We start from the raw sequence: 13,238 nt of genomic DNA on the forward strand, positions 1-13,238 counted from the left end.
AGCTTTTGGAAGTGCACCATCTTGCTGGTTTAGCAAACACGTCACGGTGGTTTACTTTCTGCCTCTATTTATTTCCTCTGATGGAATTATGAGGGCATCAAAGTGTATTTTGCTATCAACATTAAACACGTTACTAACATGTTTAAAGCAACTTTAAGAAGAGTTAGGAAAGTAACTTAAGATGGTTATCTCTTAAAATATTTAGTTATTAAAGGTCCTAATTGTCTGTCAAAATGGGTTGTGTGTTTAACAAAGTGTTTACTTTGCAGTTAAGCTGAAATGATAAGCATCTGACTGCAATTATCTTCACACAGGTGAATCTTAAGTACCTAGGAAGGGAGATGTTTCTGAATTCACCTTCTGATTCTTATGTTTCTACAGCCAGAAAGTCCTTTGTTTTTGAGTTGAATGAATGTGCTTCAAGTCGCATACTAAAGTTAGAGAAGGATAATCAGAGCTTGCAGAACACAATCCAAGAGCTGAGAGATGCTTCCTTGACATCCAAAGAGAGCAGCCTAAAGTTTGTGGAACTGGAAAAGGAAAATCAACAGCTTAGCAAAAAGGTAATCTGCAAGAGCAGAGCTTTTCAGCTTTTAAGCCCAGTGCACCCGGGGCTGTACGGCATTCCTGAGCGATGAGGGATTGAAGGGAATTCACCCATGTTCACCAGAAGACTGGGCATATTTAGAGGCCCATCTATTCAATTGCATTCTAACATTAGTATATTCTGTTGCCTTCTACTTCACTGTCTACTTACATACATCATTGTAAGCAAAAGTGACTGTTCCTGTTTCAGAAAAGCTCTCTTTCAGTGCTCATTTTCCCCTGTCAGATTGTGCTGTTGATTGTGTCCCTTTTTGTCATCTTATGGTAGTCACTACCACACAAGGAAACCATGGCCATGTTGAACTATTGTGTTTGAAAGTTCTAATATTATTTCCATGTAAGTGAAATAAATCACACAGGTGAAATCAGGTTAGTATAGTTTAAAGTCTGTATTTGCTGTCCATAGGTCTGGATCAGCTCTTTGTCTTGTCATTTTGGCTATTGGAAGTTCTCCTTCTGCAAAGACCTGCGGTCTTTTAAACTTTACAACAAACATGCAGATCATCACTTAGCTTTATTTTTATATATACACCTGTTGCACTCTATCATTAACCATTATAACATTCAGCTGAAATGCCAGCTCAGTGCTTGTCCTTGTAAAACACAGTGCTCAGCCACCTCCAACCACTCACTTTGTTTTTGTCTGGCTAATAACTTGCATCCTGAACTCTGATTAATTGAGCCAAGTGCTGGTGGGGAAAGATGATACTTGCTAGTCTGAGTATGAAAAATTTCCATGTCAGTTTTTTCCACATTCCTACTTTTGCTAAATTATCCAGCACATAAGGCTCATTTTTTCCTTTTTCCATTACTGCTGTAACCTCTGTATCTGAGGCATTGATGCAAAGATTTCAGTCTTCTCTGGCCTGCCTATGGACTAACTGGATGCTCTAAAGGACAAGGGAAGAAAGAAATGCTGGTCATGGATTACTGAATTGTAACTAGCAGAATGCCAGTTTCTCTGCTGAGGAGAGCTGGTATCTATCACAGCATCATTCCATCTTCTGGAGAAAGTCTTTTGCCAAGTTGAGAGACCAGTTCTGCATCTTACCTGTCTTCTGTGAGCAAGGAAAACTGCAAACATTCAGTTCACTGTACTTCCTCCACACTACCATTTATGACCTCTTGTTTATGAGTAATTCACTCCAGCTCTAATTTACATGCTTAAAATTTGAGATCAAGGCATATAAAGCACTCAGCAGATACTTGTGGTGTACATCAATTTAAGGCACTTGAACAACTGTGGTCAACTTTTGGCTCTGCCGCAGGCAGATTCATGTGGGCACCTCTTGTTATGGCACTATATCGGTGTCAACAGCTGTGATTCCAGAATTAGTCTGATGTTGATGTTGAGTGCATGGGCAGGGTGGAGGTCACATACAGGTCTGGTAGTTAAATAAAGCAAAAACCGGTAGTGGGGAATACCTGAATGGTGAAGGGGGGACACTGTATGTATCAGATCAATGAGGGGAAAAAAATGACAGGTAAAAATACTACTATTAAGAGCAATTGAAATGCATGAACTCTACACCAGAGAGTGCAGAGTATGATGGGAGCCATTGACTGAATACCACAGGCTGGTCAAGCTGTTGGTGGACTTCACCCCCTGTTCAGGGAAGTTTTGGGAGGAAAAAAGGCAGCAGACAGCACTCTAGTCTACTACAGAGTGTACAGAGTCCTGATACATGATGTGTAAAATAGTCTTGATTTGAGATGTTTGAATTTTCTTCTAATCTTCTCTTTCTCTAACATGTTTTTGTATTTCTCTCACATATATATCCACTTAATTAGAGGGTATGCATGAACATAGAGTTGTGCTGGGGGGAAGGGGAATAATAGGGGAAGTCACTCTGATTCTTTGCAGAATGTTTACTACAGTAGACAGAGGAAAGGGCAACAGTTTCTAAGGACTGTTAAAAGATAAGCACATATAAAGTCACAAGATAAGATAAAGAAGTATTTTTCCTCAAATGTTGTGTGCCTGAGGGTTTTTCTAGCTTTCTTGACATACCCATAGTAAAATCTTGCCTCCTGAAAATCATTTAACATCCAGATTTCATCCAGTGTGTGAGACTTTCAAAAACTGTTGAGTATGTTTGGCTATGTGCTGATCTAGTGCTTAAAAGGATCGTGTAGGCAGAACAGTGTTATTCAGGTGGTACAAAGCAGATAATGTGAAGGGAGTCACATGCACCTTTTTTTCCTTTCTTGCAAGGTTTTCTGAGGAGCTAATAATAGAAAACCTTTCTTTCAGGCACAGTCAAGTAGTAGCAGTCCAAGTACCTGTCTGTATTCTTTGCATTCCTGACTTTTTTTGGACTGAAACAAGCTGTGAACAGTAGCTTCTTACTTGCTTTCAGTTTTCTGTGAGGTGCTAATGAAGACCAGATATTGCTGAGCTACTGAGTTTGTTCCAGCTTTCCCTGAACAGCTCCTTTGAGACTAATGAACCTAAATGTGGTTATATTTCTAACTGTTAAGTCCTTCTGATCTCAAATCTGGGCAGCCCCCTGCTTGTTAAAACACTTCCTGTAATGAGGCACATGTTGACATAGGCAGAGCCCAGCCTCCAGCTATTTCCCACTTGTAAGAATTACTGTTAATACCTTTTCATTGATATTTTCACTGTTGGCAGAGTTCATAATGCCACCACATAAAAATGAGCTGATGCTTGTGCAGAGCTGTAGGTACTCGCAGTACTTTACAAGCCAATAAAGGAATACTTCTTGACTTGGGGAGCCTAACTCTGAACCTCTTGTTTCTAATCTGCTGCTTTTCAGAGCTTAGTGAATTATAAATGCGACTTTCAAAAGGAGGGAGTAAAAAAAACATTGTTCCTTGTAGGACTGGGACCTTATTCACAAATCTTTTAAATACACTGTTGTTACTAGATGGAGAGAAGAGAAAGCCAACAGAGCACAGGGAGAGAGAAGGTAAACTTGGAAGTGTTATTGCTGCAGTGATTATCCTTTGTTTCTGATAGTTTGGGTTTTTTCTTTAAATGCCATTGCTCACTAAATTGTATTAATAGCTTTCTCTTCATACACTGGTAGATAAAGGCCATCAGTGATGGAGAGTCTAGAAGAAGGCAAATCCCTCAGAAAGGTGAGCACCAGAAACTTTAATAATTGATGACAGGAGCACAGCAAGGTATTCAGCCAGGCAGGTGAAGCATTTCTTAGTACTGCACCTTGCATGTTCTGATCTTATTAGGCTTGGAGGAGATTCTTGGCACTATGAGAAAAACAGTCCATTTCCTCCTGTGAGACTGGCAAGCTGCAGAAGGGAAGAATTACATCTTTCCACCGTAGTCTTCATCTCATTCCTTTCTGATCTTCAAAATATCTTCAAGTTCAGACAGTCATTGTGTCAAGCTGTGTTTGATGTGTTTGGTGTGTTCTCTCCACACAGATTGAGAAGTTGCAAAATCAAATTGAAAAAGAGAAGCAAAGTAATCAAGATCTGGAGACCTTGAGTGAGGAGCTGATAAAAGATAAAGAGCAGCTACAAGTCATCATGGAGACTCTAAAAGCTGACAAAGACAGACAGGTGCAAACTTCACAAATGCAGTATGAAAGCATGTGCGCGGTAGTGGTAATTTAGTGATGCCATTTAAAGCATCCGGTTCAGGGAGATAGGGCAATTTGAGGGGTATTAAGTGCAGGCTGAACTTGCTCAAATGTAGGTGAAAGGCTTCTTCCAGCAAAATATACCACCATGTGATGGTAGCTACTGCTTCTGTTGCCATGGGGATCTTCAGGCTGTTGTAAAGATAGACCTTCCCTCTTTGGGGAGAAAAGCCCTGGATCTTACTAAGTGGAATACCAATTGGTTTTAGATATACAAATAAAATCCCAGTTTATTGCAGAAGATTGGTCTTCTGCCACCTGTATGATTGATTTAGTTGGGGGTTTCTTAGCCACCCAACCATTTTTGCTCTATTTCAAAAAAGATGCTGAGAAAGCATTTGTGTCTTCTGGATTCATGTCTTAAATGCCCTTCAGTTTTTGCCACTGTGCTGCAGTTCTTGTGCAATGCCTTGAAACTATCTTACAGGTTTGTGCAAGGTATCATCTGTATTAATTTGACTAGTGAAGAAAGGCAGACACCCATCATGGGAGAGTGGTCTGTATATTTTCACCCTGTATTAAGATCTGCTCCAAGTTTTGTGGGTAAAGGTTAAAGAACAAAATGCCTTATTTGTGTAGCATTCTTCATCTTGAAGGGTTCTTACCCAGACTTCTACCCAGGAAACTGCACTTTACCACCAAAGTCCTGCATTTCAGTTAGAACACATACAGACTCTTTGTGGTAAGAATTAATGAATGCTTCACAGGTAGAGCAGGAAGTTAAACCAGAAGTATCCTCCATCACCAGAAAGGGCAGGTTCTGAACTTTTTCTTTGTCTCAGTCCTTTTTGATTTCTGTGGATTTTGTCTAGATAAGAATCTAATGCGCATTACAGTGTAAATCACAATTGCTTCAGCTGAAATTTGACCAGTGGGATAAGTGTATTGTTCTTACAGAAAGTGTGTCCTTAATGAGATCTATAACTGCTAGCAGTTCTCGAAAGTTTCAAACATTATGGAGTTTGTAAACCTAGACGGAAAGATACCATTTATTAGGAATAAGTCCTTACAAAGCATCTTCTCCAAGGTGTTTTCTGCCTTGAACTTCTCAGCTGGTAGCACGAATATAGCACTACTTTTAATCTGTTAGAATTGTGGGTTGCCAGAGGTAACTTTTTTTTTCATTACTTTATGTTTTTGGTTTTAGTCAGGGAAAACTATTGAGAAATTGGTCTTAAATTAAGTGGGCATGGTTTTGTTAACAGTCATCTGTCTGCTTCAGGACTAACTTCTACTGCGCTTTGTGAGGTAGCTAAGTAACATTTGCGTGGTTGTTTATGTAGATAAAGGACCTTAAACAAGAAAACGATCACCTTAATCAAGTGGTTTTGTCACTGAGGCAAAGATCTCAAGTGAGCAGTGAGGCAAGAGTAAAAGATATTGAAAAAGAGAACAAGATCCTTCATGAAACAGTTACACAGACAAGTAGCAAACTGAGCAAGCTGGAATTTGAGAAGAAACAATTGCAAAAGGACTTTGACCATGTTAGAGAAAAAGTGGAAAGAGTGGAAGAGATGGAAAAAGAGCTCCATCGGCTGGAGAGGGAGAATGAACAGCTCACAAAGAAGGCAGCAGTGATGAAAATAGTGACAGAAAAAGTGGAAGTTCTTGAGCAGGAGAATGGGGATCTGGAAGTGGAAAATAGGAAGCTAAGAAAATCCCTGGACACACTGCAGAATATTTCCATCCGGCTTGGGGACCTGGAAAGGGACAATAAGCAATTGGATGAAGAAAATCTGGAGCTTAGAAAAGTGGTGGAGACAATGAGATTTACCAGCACAAAAATGACAAAAATAGAAGCAGAAAATAAAGAGTTGGAGAGGGAGAAAGAGGACTTAAGAAAGAACGTGGAAATGTTAAAAGCAATGAGCAAAAAATCAGAGAGGCTGGAGCTAAGCTATCAGAGTGTCAGCTCTGAAAACCAGAGACTTCAGCAAATTGTAGAGAACAGCAGCAAAAGGATACAGGAGTTAGAAAAAGAGGTACAGGAAACGGAGAGTGAGAATCAGGTCCTCCAGAGAAACCTTGCAGAGCTAAAGGTTTCTGCCAAACAGCTAGAGAGGCTGGAAAAGGAGAACAAAGCCCTGGAACAAGAAATGTCTCAGCTTGAGAAAGACAAAAAAATGTTAGAGAAAGAAACAAAACGGCTTTGGCAGCAAGTGGAGCTGAAAGATGCTTTTTTGGATGATAGTACAGTGAAGTTGGCGGTTGCTGAGAAAGAAAACAAGACACTAGAAAAGGAAATTGCTCGATTCAGAGATTCATCTAACAAACTGAAAGAATTTGAAAAGGACAACAAAGATCTCATAAAGCAAGTTACAATTGATAAAAAAACACTGGCTACATTGAGAGAGGTAAGCAAAATAATATTGCCGGTTTCAATATAATGCTGGTTTTTTATTTCAGCTCTGTGAAGTACCAGAGGAAGTCATCTGTCTCATGGCTGTTTAATTCATGAGCCAAGAGATCTTCATAGCTTTATCAGCCATCACTGGGTAGTGTTGCCTTGCGAAGTGGAACCTGCCAAGAATTGCCATGTAACATTTTGTGTCCACAAACACAGTGTCTCCAAGTGCCGTCTGTTTTCACGATGAGTAGAGTTTTAACGCAGTTCCCATGAGGTAGCTGTAAACAGAAAAGTTTGATACTTTCTCTACCCCCATGACCACAAAACTGTTAACAGCTAACATGATGCCAGCAGGCAAGATGAGTCTTAAGCATAGAAATTAGAGGACTTATTGAGGACACATTAATATCTCTGTTCTAAACCAGGTTTAGTTAAGACAAGGACCATCCCAGATGACCATCCTAACCCTTTCAATAGCAGCTGCACCAAGTTTTTGCTTTATAACTACCTACAGCTTTTTCCTCCCAAAAGCTTCCCTGCAGAGTGAGAGCATGCTAATAAGCAGAAGTGATCTCTTCCAGTATTTCCCTCAACTGCAGAATGCAGTAATCACAATGTTCCTAGTAGTGATATTTTAAAAATACACAATTAGCCTTATGGCATTGTCAAACTAGTGATATATGTGCCAGAACCTGGCACTTCAAGTGACCCATGGGCATATTCAGATCATTGCAATTTTCTCTTTTTGCCTGCCCCAGCTGCTCCTGTCTTGCCAGAAACAGGATTTCCTGTGAAAGAGCATTCAAGGGAAAACATTTGGTGCTGTGGTAGCCGAGTGAAACAAGTTTAGCAAGACTAATGTAGTAAGCAATTACATACTTGTAGATTTATTTTAGTTTTTGAAACATTAGGTTAATTTTGAGGAGGAAAAGAAATTTTATCACAAACATTTGAAGCGGTCCGAAGTTGTGTTTCTATCCAACTTTCCTTAAAAATAAATAATATAATTTCTGAGAAGGCTCCTTTTTAATCTTTCGCTTCCCAGGCTTTGCAGATTTCCAGTGGTGCAGACCCATAAAGCAGCATATCTTTTTTTCCCTAGTTAATTTCTGTAGATTTTACAGAAGGAATCCGTGGATGTTAAAGGGACTTGTTTACAGACCATTGGGCTGGCACTGACATTAACTTTACCTTTTTTTTCCTTGCCGTATGAATGAATACATGCCTAAATTTGTGATAATCAAATAACTATTGAAGTTAATGTTTAACAATGTGTTTTCTGGGTTGGGGGGGGGGTATTTTTTTCATGCTTTTATTTGCTATCCGGGATATTTTTATTTCTTAATTGAAGTGCTTCAGTAACTTTGTTGTTCTTCGTTGTTCTTGTTTAAGAAAACTTTGAGCAGACAGCTAAGCAATATAGTTCTCTAAAGTACATTTGCATTTCAGAATGCAGTCAATGGTAGGAATCTCTGAACTTGGCTATGCAGCAAAGATGATTTGTCCTTTTTAAACATGCTGGCTGGTATTACGTCTTTTCAGGCCATTTCCATACAGACCACTTGACTGGCATAACAACAAAGTGTTGTCCCTTCTGTTGTAAACCTTCTGGTACAGCTCCATCAAATCTCTTCCTCATATGACTTCCTTGTCTGGTTCTGCTTGAGTTTATTTTGAAGAAACCTAAATGAAACCAGAACAGGCCAGTAAATACCACCACAGCTGTCCAGTTACCAGAGCTGTCCTGTCTCTTACATGACAATGTAATTAGGGTTTTTTTACGTTGGCAGCATTTTGCCATATGTCAGAAACTCAGGGTCAGTCGTGAACATGCACGATTACCAGGGGACTTGGTAATAACATCTTAACTATATTATTTCAGGAAACTTGCGTGCTGAAATCTTGTCACTCCTCTGTGTATGCCAGTCTTGGCTTGGCTTTTCAGCAGGGTGCTTTGTCTTAGCTGAGAGTGGAAACTCCCTCTGCTGGTGTCTCCTGACCTGCACACATCCCTTCCGTGGCACAAGAACAGGATGTTTCCTGGGATGCCCACATTCCCTGTTTTTGCAGGCAGTCTGGATGCCAGTATTGGCAGAAGTAATTCAGTACAATGAGTGAGCCAAAGGCCAAAAGAAGCATTCTTCAGATTTATTCTAAATAAATTATAAATAAAAGCAGTTTAATTCTGCACTCAGCTGTCGCTGATAAAGAATTGTAGCTGACCTTCTTGTAACTAGGATTTCATCCAGTAAGTTTTTCAGTATTTCATTTAAAAAAATACACTGCTGGTAAATTATCACCACCCTTTGCACAGCAACTAATCATCATAGTGCTGTTACAGGATTTGATCCTGGAGAAGCTGAAGAGTCAACAGTTGTCTAGTGAGCTGGACAAATTGAGCCGGGAACTGGAGAAGATAGGTTTGAACAAAGACCTGCTGCTACAGGATGACAATGGCAATGACGACACGTAAGGAAACTGAGCTAACTTAGTCATTCTTTTGACTCTGAAGGCTTTTACTCAGCCTAACTCAAGCCCTTTGCCTTTCTTTGTGATTCTCATCTGTCCCACTCTAATAACCCTTACCAGTTTTGGATATAAAGCAGATTTTTTTTTTTTTCTGTAGGAAGCTTGGCAATATACTGCAGGTTTTGCAAAACTTTTTCTTCAGTGGAAGGAAGAAATGCGATTTTCTGTCTCTCATTACCACAGTCCCACTCTACTACTCTACAGTCCCAATAGAGTAGCTGAGTAGCTATTTCAGTGTGTATTCTTTTTTATATTCTCTTTACAAGTAAAAATAGTGTCTAATAAACAGTGGCTGTCATTACTCCATGTAACTGGTGATCCAGCCACCCTTTAATATAAACATAGATGTTGCCTAAGAAATTCCTGACTGCAAGGAATTCCTTTGCATGTCCTACAGTAATGGACAAAGAAACCCCCACAACCCATCTGTATATAGGCCTCCTGGGAAGATCTAATTAGAGAAACATACCCATCTCTTAAGAGTCTTTAGAATCTACTGTGGATTTTTCTTCTTGTCATGAATGTACAAAAGAACCATGAGAAGAAATTTCTGTAGAGTAATTGGGCAAAAAAGAAGAAAAACTTAGTTTCTTTCAAGTTATGTAGCTCTTAGTTTTGTAGAACTATGCTGGTGCTACTTCTATTAAAATTTTCCCAAGGCAGGTTCCCCAGCTATCAGTAGCTATCAGTAGCAATCTGTGGCAGTAGAGAAGATCGTTTTCCTGAAGAAGCAAAGACATATAATATAAAGTGGTGAGATTTGGAATGGGTGAAGGTGAAGTCCCCTATGTAGATGGTGGCTCATATCCTAGCAGCAGATATCAGAAAGCTGTTCTCATGTCTTTCAGAAAATACAAGTTTCTGGAAAGCAAAACCGACTCAGCACTAAAAACGACACTAGCTGTGAAAGAGGAAAAGATTGCAGTGCTGGAAGCTCAAGTGAAAGACTCTCTGAAATTGAACCAGCAGTTACAGAATGATCTAAATATGGTAAGAGGTTAACTGAATTTTAATTGCTCACTATGCAGTTAGATGCATTCACATGCATTTTGTTCTTTTTCACTCAGCAGAACAAATTATCTCTACTTCCTCACCCTTACACATGCACTTCCCAAAAGCCTTTTTTGACTGGATTACTTTCTCTTGTCCCTTTCTATATAATGGCACCAATTTCAGGACAGCTGTTGGGCTGGGGGCACAGCAAAAGGTGTCATTTTTTTTTGTTATTTTTTTTGCTTAACCGCCATTTGCAAATCTGTGTTTCCCTATGGCTTTTTCATTACTATGGTCTTTGTTTTGTGCCTTGTTTAATGAAAGGCTGAAGAAGACTGCAGTTGAGTGATTTCACCTAAGAACAGCTTACTTGTTAGGTGACAGCGAGTCAAAGGGCACCTTACTGGAGGCCAAGAGACATGGATTCCTCCACCTGTCTGTGTCTCAGTTCCCCCATCTGTGAAGTGAGAGTAATGATTGTTAAGTCTATTAAAGTTCCTGCAGTGAAAGAGTGGAACTGCATATCCCATCATTATTCATATAAAATACTACTTAAATCAGTGTTGAAGGTTGTTACTTGCTGGCTTTTCAGGTAAAGAAGGACTTTGATGCACTTAAGCAGACTAAACAGGATGGGCAGTATGCTCAGAAGTCACTGAGGTATTCTGCAGAGAAACTCATTCCCAACCACCAAATGACTGAGAAGATGGAAATGGGGCACCAGGAAGCTACCATGGAGCTGCTGAAACTGAAGGATAGGGCAATTGAACTGGAAAGGAATGTAAGCCTTCTCCTGTTTCCTGTTATCTCTCAGACTTCCCTTGCAATCATGAGTGGGTTGCTAGGAACTGGATTTTGAGCTCATACAAGTCTCGTGGTTTTCTGGAGCTCATTAAGTCTACCATATTCTTCAGGTATCTTAGGAGCACATAGGACTTTTTTATTATATATGTCATGTACGTCATCATTGCCAGGATTGATTCTTTGTATAACACCTGTCCTACCTTTATTTAATGCTGGGAAGAGTTTGCTCTTGCACATTTGTTGCAGAGTGATCATCACTAATTGGTTCTTACCTTTGATAGGACTCCAAGCAGTCAAGACAGCTGCTTCCTTTCTTCCTGTCACCCATTCAATGCCATCTCTCTTTCAGAATGCAGCTCTACATACTGAGAAGCAGCTGCTTAAAGAACAGCTGAAGCATTTGGAATCACAGAACATGTCCTTCAACAATCAGATCCTGACACTGCAGAAGCAAAATGTCTTCCTTCAGGAGCACAACACTGCCCTGCAGACACAGACAGCTAAACTCCAGGTCAGGACAACCTTGCACCTCTCTGTCAGGAGACTGGATTTGATTACAGTAGTGTGGAGAAGATGACAGCTAATAAGAAAACATCTGTATTGGTCGGCTGGATGTAGTGATGTAAAGACAAGGTCCATAAGGTGGAGCTTAGTTTGAGGTCTGAATTTCTCTAAGCTAGAAGGGAAATCAGCTCTGTAGCTAATGTCTGCTAGCTTCATTAAGAAGGTAGTTACTTAGAGGAAAGCTGTTAAAATCAATCCAGCATACTCCAGCTGCATTTCTGGAATAAAGGATCTTTTTTTTCTGTTAATGGTATGCCTGTGAAAGAGCTTGGAAGAAATGAGGACACAAGTTAGCTCCCAAGAGGCATCGTAGCAATAAGTTTCAATCACAATTTTCATATTTTCGTACAAAATGTCAAAGTTGCTTGAGGAAAACTGGTAGTCTTATAAATTAATTTTGAAAAAATAGCTTGAGAGATAGAAGAGTCTTAAAGGACAATATTGGATTAGCTCTGATTTTAGTTTTTTTACTGTGACTTTCTCTTCTCAAGCTTTGCTTCCTACATCTTCACAGATGTTTTTCATTTGTTCTCTTTGTTTCTCACCTGTAATTGAAATATGTAAGCAACATGAGAAGGCAATGCACTACCTGTGTACTGAAATCAGATTTCTATGTCCCCGTGCAAAGTGGTGCAGATTATTTTGTTGATTTTGCATGAACATAAGTTTTCATTACTTGTACACAAGCGTCAGGTAACTTAGCTTTGCACATGATTCAGAGATGCAGTTCAGTTGCAAGTATTCCAGCTTATCTTGGTCTTACAGGCTCAAGATCTTCTACTGTTAAGACAACAGTTTTTCAGTTTAGAGGTTATCCTGTTATTTTCTGACTGCTGATAGCATGGCTTTGTGTGGTGCACACTACCAGCAATAATACCAAAACAATGACTAATTGTCTAAATGTCTTAAGTCTACAAAGCAATGGATGCATTCTTGAATAACTCTATACAGATACAAGCTGCCACTACATGTTTGTTGTATGTACCAGTAGGTGTAAATAAGTAATACCTGCTTCTTATTTGAGAAACTTTAGGTAGAAAATTCGACTCTCAGCTCCCAGAGTTCTTCACTGATGGCCCAGAATACTTTGCTCCAAAATCAGCAGACAGCCAAGGAGAATGAGAATGAAAATCTACTGAAACAGAAAGAGCAGCTGAAAGCCGAGTATGAGTCATTGCTTCAGGACCATGAACACCTTGCTTCACTACATGAACGGCAGTCGGCAGAATATGAAGTCCTAATAAACCAGCACAGCTGCTTGAAAACATTACACAAAAACTTGGACCTGGAGCACAAAGGTCTTAGTGAGAGGTATGATTACTGCCCGGGGGCGCAGAATAGATAGAATGTGCCCGTGTTACGATTTTAGCCTTAAATGTGTCGCCAATTACAAATAGAAGCTACTAAATCATTCTCCTGGAAAAGTGTCTTCTCACTCTTGGTGTCATTAGGAGATTAGATGAAAACGCTTGCAAAGCTGTAAATTCTAGACCTCTAAAGGTGGTAGACATTTAATGATGGGTGAAATTTAGCAAATGTGATCTTAGGCCTTGGGGATGCTTTATCAGAGATGAATGCCTCTCCTGTGTTTAAGGATCTGTGCTACAAGCCTTAGCAGTGCACCTTTATGGTGCATACAGCCTTAAAAAAGTTTTCCCACATCTACTGTGTGGGGTATCTTTTCTAGTCACACACTAACGTCTGCAAGTCACCTATGTAATTACCTGTGTGTGAGTAGTACATATTTTGTGAAGTTTAAGTCATTG

At 39.7% G+C, this 13,238-nt stretch overlaps 1 protein-coding gene across 2 annotated transcripts in view; it reads left to right on the plus strand.

The window, feature by feature from the left end:
* CCDC88C (coiled-coil domain containing 88C) overlaps positions 1 to 13,238 on the plus strand; it is a 97,407-nt gene that overhangs the window by 64,991 nt on the left and 19,178 nt on the right. For both annotated transcript variants that reach the window (XM_061359912.1, XM_061359913.1), the window contains exons 13-20: positions 382 to 563; positions 4,018 to 4,155; positions 5,519 to 6,589; positions 8,924 to 9,051; positions 9,960 to 10,101; positions 10,697 to 10,885; positions 11,258 to 11,419; positions 12,506 to 12,783. In XM_061359912.1, coding sequence (XP_061215896.1) covers positions 382 to 563; positions 4,018 to 4,155; positions 5,519 to 6,589; positions 8,924 to 9,051; positions 9,960 to 10,101; positions 10,697 to 10,885; positions 11,258 to 11,419; positions 12,506 to 12,783 — 2,290 coding nt within the window. The remainder of the gene's footprint in view (positions 1 to 381; positions 564 to 4,017; positions 4,156 to 5,518; positions 6,590 to 8,923; positions 9,052 to 9,959; positions 10,102 to 10,696; positions 10,886 to 11,257; positions 11,420 to 12,505; positions 12,784 to 13,238) is intronic.

The sequence above is a fragment of the Neopsephotus bourkii genome, unplaced genomic scaffold (assembly GCF_033783945.1).
Source record: "Neopsephotus bourkii isolate Nb327-2 ecotype Australia unplaced genomic scaffold, CSIRO-AGI_Nbou_v1 NB_998, whole genome shotgun sequence".
Taxonomy (NCBI): Eukaryota; Metazoa; Chordata; class Aves; order Psittaciformes; family Psittacidae; genus Neopsephotus; species Neopsephotus bourkii.